Below are 15,006 nucleotides of genomic sequence, written 5' to 3'. Positions count from 1 at the left end.
CAGGACGAGGCTGCCGTTCGTGGCGCTGGATGTGCTCTGCGTGGTGCTGGGTAGGTCGGCGGGCGGGGCGGGCTCGGGGGGCGCCGCCGGCCGCGGGGGGCGGAGGGGGTCGGCCCGCGGCTCCCCCTCGCTGCACGGACCCGCGCAATCGCATGCTCCTCCGCTCCCTGCTCCGGCGGGGGAGGATGCCCCAGATGCCACCGCGGAGCAGGTTTCCTTTCAGCCTGACCCTTCTCTGTGCGTGTGTGTGTGTGTGTGGGTTTCCCTGCTGCCTACCGTCGCTTCGCCCCCTCCCGTCTTCCTTTCCACTTCACTGCCACCCCGGGGCACAGCCGCGCCGCCGTGTCCTGCCCCTCCCCTGGAGGGATCTGGTCACTGACTGCCCGCACCCCTCAGGGCACGGGGCTGGCGCCCTTCGTGGCTTGATAGGTGTCCACCGGGAATGCGGTCCCGTGCATTAACGGCAGATGGTGAAGCGTTTAGAGGGTCTTGTCATCAGCCGGGGTCGGATTTAAATAGAAAGCAGATGGGGTTTTCTTTTCTTCCTCTATAGGCTCTTGAATGCTGCTAGATTGCTAGGCAGGGTTTTAAAGACTATGAATAATTTTAGCATGGCTGTAACTTCGAAGAGAGGAGTGTTGAAGGGGCTGAGAGGAAAAGGTAGTGTGGTCCAAATCTGCTGCTGCTTACCTACTGAAATCTAAAAATACCTCTTCTTTTTTTTTTTTCCCCTCTTTGCCTTCTTTAACTTTTTCTTATATAACTAATAGTCTATTTCTGGCAAGTCTATATCAGGAAGGTAGGTGATGGTAGTCTTGAGACTTATTAATTTTGGTGGTTCAGAAAGTTCTGCAAAAAGGAGTGATGGGGTTAGCAGCAATCGTAGAAAGCACACTTTATCCTACTATGTTAACAAAAGAGACACAATAGGTATTATGAAGTAGAGAAGATTCAAATAACTTAGATCAAAGTAAAACTTTGAGTTAGCTACGGTCTCCTTGATATTTTGTTGCTCTAAGTTGAGATTTGAAATAAAATGCAGTGCATATATTAGCACAACTGTTCAGGTGTCCTCATACTCAAGTTTTTATATGTAGCAGTAAGGAGTCCATGTGCAGTGAGAGACCTCAGTGCAGTGACTGTCATACTTGAAACCATAACAACCATAACACACTGACACAGCGCTCCAAATGCTTACCTTCCACTAGTCTGGATAAATCCAGACATCTTTGTAATGTTCATTACTTCTATTTCAATATCCCTTTCTACAGGAATAGCATATAATAGTGTGAGCTGTCAATTTGCATTTGATTTTATGTAATGACACAGCATAAGGAGTAGTCACTGTTTATTCCTTAGAGTAGGGGAGACTTTAGTCCTTGTGAAGTGCTTTGACTCATCTGGACCTCTGGGTGTGAAGAGCAGGGAAAGCCTCTRAAGGCGTGCTTCTTAGTGAATCTTAGAAAGTGTTACATGATCATGTTTTTTAGATGTTTGCTTCTTAAACAAATGAGTGTAATATTTTATTGCCTGACAAACATGATAAGGAGATGTTTAGACTCATTATTGGTCAGTCAAACAGATCTACTCCAAAGTCCTACATTGGTTGCAGAGGTTTTCAGCTTCAGTGTGAAYATACAAGCAGCATTCTTATCTTTCCAAGATTGGTGGTAGGTTTTGGATAGTCTCAGCTGCAGTGTTACTTACCTGTAACTAAATGACATTCAAGAACAAATATCATGGTGAGTGATGCACTGGTCTGAATAAATGATTAACAGAATACAGCTTTTAGAGGCTGATATTGAATCCATGTAGTCCAGTAGTAGCAATTCTTATTCAATTTGAGGTGTTGTTAAGCTATGCTGTATAGGCTTGAAATTTTATGCTATTCTCATGGCCTGTAAGGCAGCTATGTCTGTTGTGAAAACTATTATAAAATATTTATTACCAATCAAAAGACTTTGCACTATGCCTGTAATTAAATTTTGGTCTTTTGAAGTGTATCTGCATATTATAGGTAATATTCAGTAACCAAGGAAAAGTGTATTTAAAATCAAGACAGGCATATGACTAAAGGATTACCCAGCTAAAAGGATGTGAGACTTTGCTCCTGCCCCATGCTGTTGTCTGGGAGGGTAGACCCTTGGCCTTGCTCTGTAGTGGAATGGGAGTTGCCCCTGTCTTGTATCACGGGTCACCTGATCTGATGTACTSGAGAATTGAGAGCCTTTTCTCACTTGGCTTGCTCACTCCCTACCCTTAGTAGGGGAAAATGCAGCCCGTGCATGAAGTGAAGTGTCTGACACCTGCAACTTTAGGCACATTGAGTTACAGGTTTCAGAGAAACCGTAACTGAGTCAAAATACATAAATGCAAGAATGGGCTAGACTTTACATGTAAGACCAAAATCTCTCCTAGTCATCTTTTCTCTACTTCTCATCTGATTGAGCCAGGTCTTTAGAAGAACATAAGGCTTAAGCCTGTGTCTAAAGGAGACTTTAAGCTGGTTGTGGCATTTTATTCTAATCTCACTTCTCCTGCCCCTCTCAACTTCTGCTATCTGTTTAAGTGGTCTAGGTAGCTGCCCAGAGAAAGTGGTCTGCAGATGAGAATTTTATCTGATATCTAACATCATCAAAATGATCCTTCTTTCCTGCTGAACTGATATCAGTGTTCAGCATAAAATTAGTTTCTTATTCTATAGCCTGAAAAATATGAGCTGCAAACTTCTGCAGCATCAGACCTTACAAAGAGCAAGTTGTATCTGTACTCTGTGAGCTTTGTGCTAGTCTGCAGTGCTGGGGGATGAGTTAGTGTGTGCTGCTTCTCTGCACGCAGGTCTGCGGTGTGTGTTAGTCCATGTGGGCGGGGCAGTCTTTGATCTTTTTTTTTTCCCCTCTTCGGAAAGGCTCACTGCAGGGTTTTTGTCCTGTATACTTAAATTGCTGCCTGCCTTATTCTTGCAGATGTCTAAGACTGTCATCCCACTTAGACAAGTTTTATTGTTGTGTACCATTAATACTAGGAATTGAATTCATGTTGATTATTCTACTTTGTCATGCAAAAATTGCTTGTTAGAATAACTTAACTGATTAGCTTTTGACTGATGTCTTCATTAAGCACTATACTTACTGTGTCATACCTACAGATCTATCGCTTGAATGAGAATCACATTGATTCCTCAGTAAGGCAAATAAACAATTTTAAGAACAGAATTGGAAAATCCATGGTATTTTAGCCTGTAATGTGTGAAAGAACTCCTAAACACATTTTTATTTACACCAAACTTTAATCTGATTTAGTGTTAATGAATCTTGAAAAATACTTCCCCCTCCCCCCCCCAAGTAAGTTCTTTTTGAGGTGACTAAAGCTGACAAAATACTCTGTGAAGCTGGACTCATCCACCAGCTCAAAAATCTGGTCTGTTGAAATTAACCTCTAACTTGAGTGCAGGGGTACAACACAACAGAAGTCTGTTTCTTTATTCTCTTCCCTAACTTGTCAGTAATTGTATAGAAGTAGTTAGGGAGTGTTTATCAGTATTTAAGTGGTTGCTGGTCTAATGCAAGAATGCTTACAATCTTAAGATTAGAAAAGTTGGTGTTCTTGCTTCAAAATAACTTAGCCATTAACTTCAGTTTAAAACTGAAATACTGTGAAATAAAGTTGTGTGTGGTATGTGGGTTTTTTTTAATTATTTTTGTGCCCCCCCCCCCCCATGTACCTATCCTGTACTGGTTCTAGAAGCCAACTCAAAATTTACCTACTACTCAACTGTTTTTTGTGGTGGAACCATCTGCTGCTTGGGTGTTTTGGCTCCCTGAAATGTAAGTGGCAACAGCACACTCACTGGTAGGCCACTGGTGTTGTGGAAGGTGGGGTTGTGGCAGTGTTAACCTGAATGAGYTCAGATTTGCTGTGAAACCACTCCCGAGGAAAGGAAGGAGAAATTCCAGTTTTGCCAAAATAATATGTGGACTAAACATAAAAATATTAAACACTTAATCAGTTAACTTAGGACACTTGCAGGTTTTGCTTATTTGAAATATGAGAATGTTCCATGGTAGAGGGCAATATACTAAACAGTCGACAGAGGTGTGTGAAACAGGTAAATTTGCTGTTATCTTTTCTAATATGTGATCTAGGAGAGTGAGATAGTTGAGTTACTTTGCACACCCAGGATGTTTTTGTTTTAGATGCTGTTCTTTTTTTTTAGGAATGTTGACTATCTGTCACTAAAGGTAGCAGTTCCTATGACAGTTGAGGTATTAGCCTTAATATGAATAGCAAGGCCTACCTTTACATGGATTAGCACTTCCTGATTGCCCTAGTTCAATAACATCCTCCCTTATTACTTGTGACTCACATGTGTGTAACTTCTTATTTTCCACATCATGTGGATGCTAATATTCTTGCTAGTGCATGAGTTCATTRTTAAACTGCAACAGGCTCAAGCAGGAGTAGCTTGTCTTCAAATCACACTGTTGACTGAGTACTACAAGGTGATACCCATTACATCTACTCTGGGGCTACTGGAAAAACTGTCACCTAAAACAAGAAGTTTTCCTTATCACACTTTACTCTGGTTGTGAAATTGTTTCCTTGATAGTGTTCTTGGCAACGCTCACTTCCCTCTGTAGAGAGAGTCTCTGGGTGGAGTATCCTTCARCTTAAGCTTTTCTCTAGGTTTCCTAGCAAGCTTAAAACTTCAGTAGTTAATGGGCACTATTCAAAGCTAGCAGTCAGGTTCTTGCTTTGCCAGACATTGCTGCTTAAGTGTGTTCCATACTCTGGGCAACCCTAGTTGCAATAGGAAAAGCTCTTACACTTGCCTGTTACAGATGCACGTACATGCTAATTCACCTTGCGATGACTTTCATGAATTTAGCCCTGTGTGCAGTGCGCTTTATTTAAGGGATGGGATGAAAAGGGTTTCTGATAACAGTTCTCACTTTCTACAGAAAAGTTACACTACACCCCAATGATACAATGGCTAACTTCTCATAGCTGGAGAGGTCCTGCCTCACTTTGTCTGCTCTGGAGATTTTTATGCTTCTATGCTGAGCTATATCAATGTATTGACATGCTTTTTAAAAATTGGATAGCTTAAACTTGGTGCTGATTTGGAGCAGCTTTATTTTTATTTTGAATGTAGAAATCATGATCCTTACCTGAAGAAGGGGGGGGGAAACTAACTGGTTGTCTGTTAATGTTCAGTATTACACTGACCAGATGCTACTGAGAGGATAAAAATGTGATAGTCTGCTATCTGTGAATGTGTTTGGAACCCCATAACGGARTAGCATGAGAGGTGAAGTAAATCCAATAGGTGCCTGATTGATGATGAGACTCCCTAAACTTTTCAGCCTTCCAAGTGACTTGATTCTTTCATATAACTGATATATTCTTACTAGAATTAGTTCATAAGAGTTGAAACAGCAAAGCAGTCTTCTTGGGTGATTTTGAAGTGCTGAACAGAATTATTTAGAAGCTTATTGGCAGAATACCCTACCCGTGGAAGTATGGATCTAAAAATCTGTAGATAAGCGATTCATTGGTATAAGCAGACTGGTGTAGTTCTGCAATTTAAAAGCTGGAAAAAACTTGTGCCATTTAGATTAAGGATCCTCTATTTTATTACTCTCATTTAGCTATCAGCTGCTAATGAGTTGACCCAGTTTCTGCAAGGAATTTTCCAAGTTATGAGACTGATCACAGAACTAAACGCTGTTGATCAGTTTTCATTGTGTCTTGTAAACTACTTCTACCAGATTCTCCTTACAGTGTAGTCAGGTGTAGCCTTTTAAAAATCAAGATTGCTTGTTCATACTGATATACAAAATAGCCCCTAATACGTGTCTTTGACAGAGTCATAGAATGGCAAGGTTGGAAGGGRCCTCTGGAGGTCATCTAGTCCAACCCTCAGCGTAGCCCATGCRGGGATTGAACCCATGACCTTGGCATCAGCAGCACCATGCTCCAACCAACTGAGCTAAACCTGCCCCCATAATATAATGCAAAGAAATAATAGTGAACCTGTCTGGTGCACTTTTTTCTTTTTTTTTTGAAAACTGTCATCACATGAAGCTGAATTAAGATGACTAGGATGAGAACAGTAATAGGTTGGTGTCTCTATATTATATATTCTGCTGGTTCACCCTTCAAAAGCAATAACTAAGAGGCAGTTGGACCTCAGAAATGAATTAAGGTACTTTGATGAATACTTTCATATTGTACCTTAACACTTTATTGTCTTCCTCTGATTCTGGCACCTCAAAATCTGACAGCACAAAAATAAAGTTCTTGTATGTTACTTAAAGGAGGGGGAGGAGAGCAGGTGGTTCAAGTCAGGGCATCCTGTTTTGGATTGGCTCACTTCTCTATCCTTGGCTACCTCTTGCTCAGGAGCTGTACCAATATAGTCATATTTGTATGATGTTGCAGATGAGATAATGAACCCTGCCAGACTTAGCCTAGGTTTTAGTGCCTTTTCCCCCACCTTTGGTTACCATTGCTGTATATTTTTTTTGATATTTCTTGAGATAATTCTGTAGCTTTTGCATGAGTCAGTGAAGKCACTGTCTTCTATTTTATCTCATTAGGCAAGTCCATACTGCAGTATTAGTAAAATTTGTGTAAAATATTCTATCCAAGTGTGGTAACTAGCTTGGATGCTAATGGCATTTCTTGGAGAGTAGAATTCAGATCACTATTTAAGCCTGCAAACTGAGTCTCCTGTCATTCTTCCTGTCTCTTCGTTACTCTTAAGACTCCAGTCATCAATGCTGAAAACTGAGTTCTCTGATCATTAATACCTAGAAGCTAAAATCACAAATCAAATGCTGATGACTTCCACTGGAATGCTGCATCTGCCCTGTTCTACAAGTACAGGAAGACTTTCTAAATTGTGGCATTACTCAGTATAATCAAGTATAAAGAAATACAAAGTACAAATACCTACTTTTAGAATAGGTCTGACTAARACCTTTTAGAGGTCTCTTATTTCTGAATCAGTACAGAAGAATTGCTTGAATTGCTCTAAAATGTAGGAGCTTATATCTTTTCCCTTTTAGCTCTGTGCAGACCTAGCTTTGGTACAGACCTTGTTCTTAAATTACTGTTACAAACTTCAGTTTACCATGAAAAAAACATCAGCACCTAAAAATACTGCTCTTGAACACAACAGCATGCATTACTGTATACAGTGTAAAATGGCCTCGTGTATGACAAGGTGTACAGTTTTGTGAAAATTCTCAGTCCCTCTGCAGCACTGCCATTATAAGACTTGCTCTTGTCAAAGACTGTTTAAATAAAACATTATGCTTATAAGTCTTACTGAAGATCACTTGCACTCCTAACAACTAATAGCCTAGCATTTGTATAGAGACTGAGTGTGATTTCAGGTGATGGTATCTAACTATATGCGAAATACTCAAAGTCTTCTCCCTGCTCACTCCTGCAAAACAAAGATTAAGGTGGAAAAAATAACTGTTTTGGACACCAATTTTAAATGGCATTTAGCTGCAGGGGAAAAATTCCCTCGTTGTTTTGCCAGCAGCTGAACTTGATAGTTGAGTTTCTCCTGCTGTATTGTTTTCTGTGTTCGTAAGTGTAGTGCTCTGGGTAGAATGTTTGTAGAAGATCTTGATTCTAGGGTGTGTGTATGTGGTTTTGTATTTGTGGGCTTTTTAATTCTCTATATAATTCAGTCAAAGCCTTTTACAGTGAGCAAGGTGCACTGTAGTACAGGTGGTGATAAATATTTAATCTTTCCTAAAACAGAGACTTACAGTGAGATAATAGCCTCTTTCACTGACTTTGGCTACAGCCAGTTAGATTCTTCCTTACTTCATGTCATGAGCATTGCAAAACAAGGTTATTGTCCTTTCCCTTTCTATCTTTTTTTTTTTTTTTTCCCTCCTCTCTTCCTCCCACCCCAGGTCTTTCTTAGTGATTAATCTGAGGGTCTTTAATCCTCTTGTCAGGCYTGTCAGTAATAAGAGCAATTGGCTTCTGCCCCATTGCTAACAAATTCCAGCTGGCTGTCATCATATTGCTCTCCTCTCTCTCCCCTCCACTCCAGAACAGATGGAGACTAGGACACAGTCATCATCTGCAACCTGCATCTAACTTGCCTGAGCTGTGTATGTTTCTATGTGTAAGTATTAGAGCAGGCAGAGAGACAAGACAGCCTAATAATAGCCTTGCACTCTATTTTGTATTTGTGTGCATCGTTAAATGCTCACAGGAGACACACCTACATGCTTTTTTTTTTTATTTTTATTTTTTTAGATTCCAGTAGGTATTTTGTGCTTCCAAAGGTCAAATTTTTAAGTTGACTGAGCCTTCCTGTTAGAAGAAGATATTTCTTATTGAAATATGGATGTGAAGAATACTTTTCTGAGTGCTTTTAAGCAAGTGGCATGTCTTGTCCAGTTTTCTTCACTACTATTCTAACTAGCCCTTGTGTTTAGTACTAAACTGCTGAATGCAGAGGAACTAAAATAGGAAATAGCTTTCCATTAGTGACTGGAATAAGATTGGGCTGTCCTCTGTTTAGGCTACTGCAGCTCAGAGGAAGTTTGCTGCTCTTCCTGCCTTCACTACCCTTGCCTTTGTGTGGCCAGAAGCATGGGATGTAGTGAGGGAGTCACTGGCAAGCCCAGGTTGCTGATTTGTGTGCCTTCTCTGCTAGCCAGCTAGCTTATAGACAAGAAAACAAATAAATATGCAGGTACTGTATAGCTCTTGAATTCTATAAATAGATCAGCAGAGATTAGAGTGTAGTTCAGTCTTTTAAATGTGTATCTCCTGTCTACTGCAGCTTAGCACAGCTTCTGGCACTRTCGGAGCAATCACTGTGCTGGTGTTAGAAATATTTCTATGTTCCTTGGGGTAAAAAGAAAAAGTGTGGTAAGGTGGTCTGCTGGGAAGATTCATTGGCAGCTATTGGTCGGTAGGTCAGTTTTGGGCTACTCGCTCATTTTGACTACTGCAAATAAATGTTCTGTTGATCTTCATCTCTTGTCTGTCTCCCACCTCTAGGTGTCAAAAGTCTGAACGCTTCCTCATTTTTATCTCTTTCGTCTTTTTCAACAGTTTCCTGTAATCCCAGAATCTCCTGTTTCCTCCTGCCTAAGAAGTGTTGATTCTATCACTATTTTTCTTTGACTTTCTCTTTACTGCTCATGGAAGAAATGTTTCGGCACCTACTTTTCCATGAAATACAGCCTCTCTCTCATTGCAGACCCTCCCAGATTCTCTCTAGCAGCATGAGGTTGACCTGACTCTGTTTCTCTGAATCTTTTGCATACCTTCTTGCCCTAGATTGTACATTCCAAAATGAGCAGAAAAGCAAACACGGTTGTCCTGGCCAAAAATAAAAGCAAAAATACATGTATGAGAGTAGGAAAATCTCAATTCTCCCTTGCCCTCAGTAGTAATTACCAGCTGTAAAGGTATGGCTCAGAATGACAGTATTTGTCTGGATGTGGGGATATTTCTCAGTATCTCCTCTTAAATAAGAAGGTAAGCTATGAAAGACTTTCTTTAATGAGCAGCACTTAGCTGAGCAACTGATCTGTTTTTGGAGATTGTGCCTCTGTGGTAGAARTGACCATTCCTGTTTGACACCCTCTCCCCCCATTAACTTAGTTGTACATAAACATCTTTTGTAAAGAGATTCAACTTGACTTCTGTGTCTGCAAATCATGTGCAGAAAGCAGTGATTTCTCCCTTCCCCCCACCCCCCATAAATGTAAAGACTTTTCTCAGTCTCATGTTAGTCTTGTGGAGTTTCTCTAACCTGGCTCTTACTTGCGAGTTCAGTGTAGCATAAAGGAGGGGGGGGGGAAGGGGACAAAAAACAAACCCAGGGTTAATAATCAAGCTATGTCAATATGTCAAATCAATCTCATTTGCCATACAGTATCTGTTAAAGCCACCTAACCTTCTCCCAGTTTCTAGAATGGCATATTATTAGCTTAAAGGAGATCTTGTCCCTGACTAGAGACTAGGTGGGAGTCTTGTGTATCTTGGAGAATTGGAATAAACAATTTAGAAGAGGGCTTTTTAAACAGTACAGTCCCCAAACAATGATTCAGTAGCCTCCAAAGAGCTGAGGGGGCCATTGGGTTAATTAAGGCATATTTATGAAAAATAGAGTGCATTACTTGGAACTACTTAAAATAGCAGAAATATATTTATTTCCTCGCCAGTGATGCTCTTTCACAAGATACTTAAGCAGGTGGTCTGAGACATGTCCAATCTGTCCCATCTTCCCTTCTCTTTGTGCCCTTGGTTGTAAGTAACTATTTTTTCCTTATTGTAGCATTAACAGCCAGGCACTCATCCAGATGAGTGAGATCTCAAAAACATGCTTCCTCCCTTCCCCTCCCCCCTTCATTTCGGACAGGTTAGTATAAAAAAACTAAAGTTATTACAAGGAAAGGAATAGAAATATCTAGCCAAGGGTAGGAGAAGAGCCAGAAACTCTAGACTCTTGTGTACCACACTTGATTCTAAACAGATAGTATTGTATAAATGAAATGGTTAGAAATTTCAAGGATCTTTCAGATATAAAATGTAACAAATAATCTTTAAATTGAAGACCTTTCTAAAACTGTCTATAGACTTTATAGGAAAATGTTCCTGAATTCTAAATAGAGCACAGAGTATTTTCAGACCCTGAAACTGTCTCTTGTTGAACAACGGTCTCTGCYGCTCTTAAATATTGCGACAGCTCTGCCAGCTGTAACAGAGACTAATTCAGCTGTAAACAGTAGGATTTTTTTGTCTATTTAGATAAAAATATCCCATGTGGCTTGTTAGCAAAACCAAATGGACACTGAAGTATCAGAATCAAAGCCCCTATACTTTAGCTTGAGCACTTAACTCTAAAGTTACAAATGTGACAAATGTCACAAGTCAGGATGATAGTGCAGTATTACATACGCTGTATACCAAGATATATGACCTTTTTACAACACTTTTGTAGGACAAATTGTGGAACTTCAATTACTTTTCTGTGGTTTTCATCTGTTTAAATAATTCATAGTTCAATAAAATATTAAAAACTTTTTTATGAATTGGACTTTTTTGCCAAAGGAAGACTTCATACCTCATGCCTTGTCTGAGATATTGATCTCTTGGCATTCCTCTTCTGTGGGTAGAGAACAGTCTTTAACAGTAATTTCCTTCCTAGCTCTCCTACTCTATAGGAGAGCTTTCTACCTTTAGTGTCACAYCATGTTGTCTAGCATTATATGATTAAACAGGAGTTTTCTGAAAGCTATTGATATTGTGAATTGTCTATAGGCTTTTAAAGGAAACTGTACTACACCTGGCTTGAAATTGCAGATCCAAAAAGTTGGAAACTTTTTCTTGTGACAACAGCATAGATATGTAATTTTTTTTTTAAAAAAAAACTAGCTTAGCTTCATTTTCTACAAGCATATGTTGCCATGTTGTTAGTAGTTCTAGCTGGAAACCTTAAAAGCATTTCTTTCCTTCRGCCCCTGCATAGGCATTCAAAGACCAGAGTCTTGCCTTCTTCCTTTTTGGCTCTTCTGCTCTCTTTTCCCCCCTTTCTGCCTCCTCCATTCTGTGCTCCTTTTTATCCTGTTCTATGCRTATGAAGGCTTTTCACCTTTCTTTCATAGTTAAAGTTTTCAAATTTTAGCAGTCTTTCATCCTATTCAACTCCTGTAGTGTTTTGGGCTGACTAGAGTCTGTTTGCCTGAGTTACACGAGCCATGATGCCCTGAAGTCCTCTATGAAGTCTTGAATAGGCATCTCAAGCACTTTGCTGTGGGATTCCCTCCTTTAATCCCACCCCCCCGCCCCCCGTGATTAAAGGGGAGAGAGACCAGAAGATCAAGTAGTGGTATCAAAGGACCATCTGTCTCTTGCTGCTAACTAGCAAAACAGCCTAGAATCTTTTAGTCACTAGTCCTTGACTAGATCAGCTAGGCACATATTAACAGAAAATTGAGAAACTTGAACTCCAGTTCTGGTGAGCATAGAGCATGTGAAACCTCAAACAGTCTCTTAAGAGCTGAAGGTTGTGTGTTAGGGGAGGTGATTATAATGGATCAGTTATTACTCCCTTATGGTATGARGCTACCTCTAGGGGTGCTCTTCTGGTCCTTATCTCGGTTGCTGCTGCTGCTGGCTAGGTGAAGAGGGTAAGGCATAAGGATTTGTCTAAAAGACTGCCTTTTGGCTTTCAGCCTTGTAATCTATCACTTGATCTCAGCTGTCTTTTCCTCCAGTTTACAAAAGCCCATTTATCAGAAGTTCAGTGCACAGTCTTAAAGGTCAGGGAGATGCTTGGCACTTGAGATGGTGATATTGGTTTATGTTATTATGTACACTAATGTTTGGTGCTTCTGTCCTAATGAAAACTTTGAGACTTTTATTTACATATACCAAGCATTATCTTGTATTCTCTCCCCATGAAATGGGCATCATTGTTAAAAATACATTGTATTTTGGTGTAGGCTAATATGGTTACTTCAGCAAAAAAAACATTTCCTAAACTGAGCTGCTCACTGTTGGCAAACAGTTCATCACTTGGATTGATGTGAAAACTCGGGTCATATAAGAAATAGAGTATAGAATGGGTGACTGACTYCTGTTAACCATTTTTTTACTTTCTCATATCCTTTCACTTTGGACTACACAAGCAAATTTTGCAGTTGCTCTGAAGCTGTCCTCATTTGACCCTTTCATTGTTGCCCTCCCACTCTTCCCTTGATATGTATCTTAAGGTTAAAAGTGAAAACATGTTTTGTAATTACAACTCCAAGTCATGTACACTATGCTAACAAAAGCACTTTCAAAATACTGCATAATGGAGTCAAATCATTTTGATTTAACAAAGCAGTACTTCCCCCCCCAAAAAAAAGAAAAAGATGTAGGAAGGAATAAAAATGCTAGGAGAATATTTAAATCCAGTGGCACGAGAAATTTGGATAACTCCTGGTTAAGTACAAGTTCTCACAAACTAGTTATAAATTTAATGTGAAGGCTATTCAGTGAGAGGGGAAAAGAAAACTTAAATTGTTCTTGAGTCTTTTCCTCTTAGTTCTAGGTGTTCAGGTTTTATAAAACTAACTGTGTCAACAATAAAAATTGAATGCCCCTAGTTTAAAAATAAARTGCTCTCCAGCTCATATCCTAACTGGACTGCAGAGTGAGTATGTTCCCTTTTGCTGCAATTACACAACAAGGTAAACATTCAAACTGAGTTTCTTTTTCTAGTAGACTTAAAACACTCAGTCAAACTTAAGGTACTTTATCTACCTGCATTGTATGTAATGGCCCTTTTGCAATTCTTCAAGGAATCTTTCTTGAAAAAAACGCATGACCCATGAAAGTGGGATTACTATTCCTTGTTGTTGTAAATCTGTGTACCTTGCTGGTGTTTTAAAGAAAAGCTTGGAGTTCATGAACTAAAAATTCTGTAATATTTGTAAGCAAATTGCTGGAGCATATTCTAGTTTCTGTCATAGAGTACTTAACATATTTCAGCAGCTGACAAATTAAATAGCATGTCCTAATGAAATTAAAACTACAGATGTTCCTACTTTCCCTCCCCACCTCCCCTAAAAAGCAAACCACCCAGAAATCTTACTGTAAAACCTGAGCAATATAGACTAAAAAAGGTTGAGCTATAAGGCTGAAAATGTAATGGGGTGGGGGGGAGGATGAGAAAACACTTCTTGGTGTTGAGTTGTAGAAGCTTCTCTAGTGAAGCAGGGTTTTTTTTGTCTGCTAAGGATTCAACTTCTGTAGAACACAAACTGCTACTTAAGCTAGCTGTGAGGATGTGGTATTTCCACATATGAAAGCTGATGGCCTCTTTGGGAAGACAGGACTGTATCAAATAGGTAGTAGCTCTGATAATCCATCATTCTGACAGTGGATATGGAATATCAGAGAGATACAGGAAACAGACTGACTTACGTTAGTGGAATTTTGCTGTGACTTTGAGTAGAATGGAAAACTGGCTTCAGATATGCAGACATAGCAGTCTCCTTCCATCTGAGTGAACTCAAGTGTGGCTTCCTCTRTGTTCGAAGGGCTGCATCTCTGTTTTAGCTACTTCTGCCATCTGTGCTCTGTCAAACTAAACCCCTCCCCCTCAAAGAAGGGAGAGGGGAAAGCCTGTTTAGATGCAGTTGGCTCAAAGCTGTATCATAATCGTTCACTGAAGAATTTGGGCTTAAAGTTGAAGAGTAGTTTCACTCGCAGTAGCATTTTATGAGATGTTAAGCATCTGCTGAAGTGCTTTGCTGCATCAGTGTGCCCAGTTGTTGAGGCAAAGTGTGGATAGTCCTTAGGATTTTTGAATGTTTTGTGGAACAAATTGTCTGCATCATAGGAGGTTATGTGAAAACAGTTGGGAAGGGTTTTAAGGAGGCTGGGGTATTGCTGAGCATTAGCTCAGTTTCAGAATGCGGACAGCATGTTTTCATGCYGCTCTTGATTCTGTGAGAACATGGCCACCTGATACCACTGCTGCCTTAGCAAAGCTGTGAGTGCGATAGCTTTGTATTTTACTCTCACCACTAGCTTCTGCACTGCGATTTACCAAGCCACATAAGGGGATAGGATTCATCTCTCTATCCTTGCTGCTTCCCTCTATTCCCTTTCCTCTGATGAGTCTATAGGAATGAGTTTCTTAAACACTTAAGGTGTGACTTAACATGAGACCTATGAACGTCTGATAGCGTCATCTTAACAAGTGTAAAGAACTTGTTTGAAATGTGATTGTTCTGAGTACAGTAGCTTGTTTATATCTTAACTGCAATTTCTTCTGCTCCAGTAATTGCACCTGTCACTTAACTTCACTATTTGCATGTAGACCACCTATACAAAAAATTGTATAATACGTGAATACTGGAGAGGATGCAAAGATGTCTTTTAATCTTGTTTTAAATCAAGGTCTATTTTTTGTTTTGAATTTTGGGCTTTGTGCAATTATTACAGCACTTTCAAAAT

At 39.9% G+C, this 15,006-nt stretch overlaps 1 protein-coding gene across 1 annotated transcript in view; it reads left to right on the top strand.

Annotated features, from left to right (window-relative positions):
* PLPP1 (phospholipid phosphatase 1) overlaps window positions 1–15,006 on the top strand; it is a 70,252-nt gene that overhangs the window by 1,379 nt on the left and 53,867 nt on the right. Inside the window, exon 2 of the mRNA XM_085297711.1 lies at window positions 4–50. Within this exon, the coding sequence (XP_085153837.1) occupies window positions 4–50 (47 nt within the window). The remainder of the gene's footprint in view (window positions 1–3; window positions 51–15,006) is intronic.

This window comes from Rhea americana, unplaced genomic scaffold (assembly GCF_003343005.1).
Source record: "Rhea americana isolate MKP2758 unplaced genomic scaffold, rheAme1 scaffold_13, whole genome shotgun sequence".
Lineage (NCBI taxonomy): Eukaryota > Metazoa > Chordata > Aves > Rheiformes > Rheidae > Rhea > Rhea americana.
Note: the sequence above shows the minus strand (reverse complement) of the source record. Positions and strands in the feature narration are given on the sequence as shown.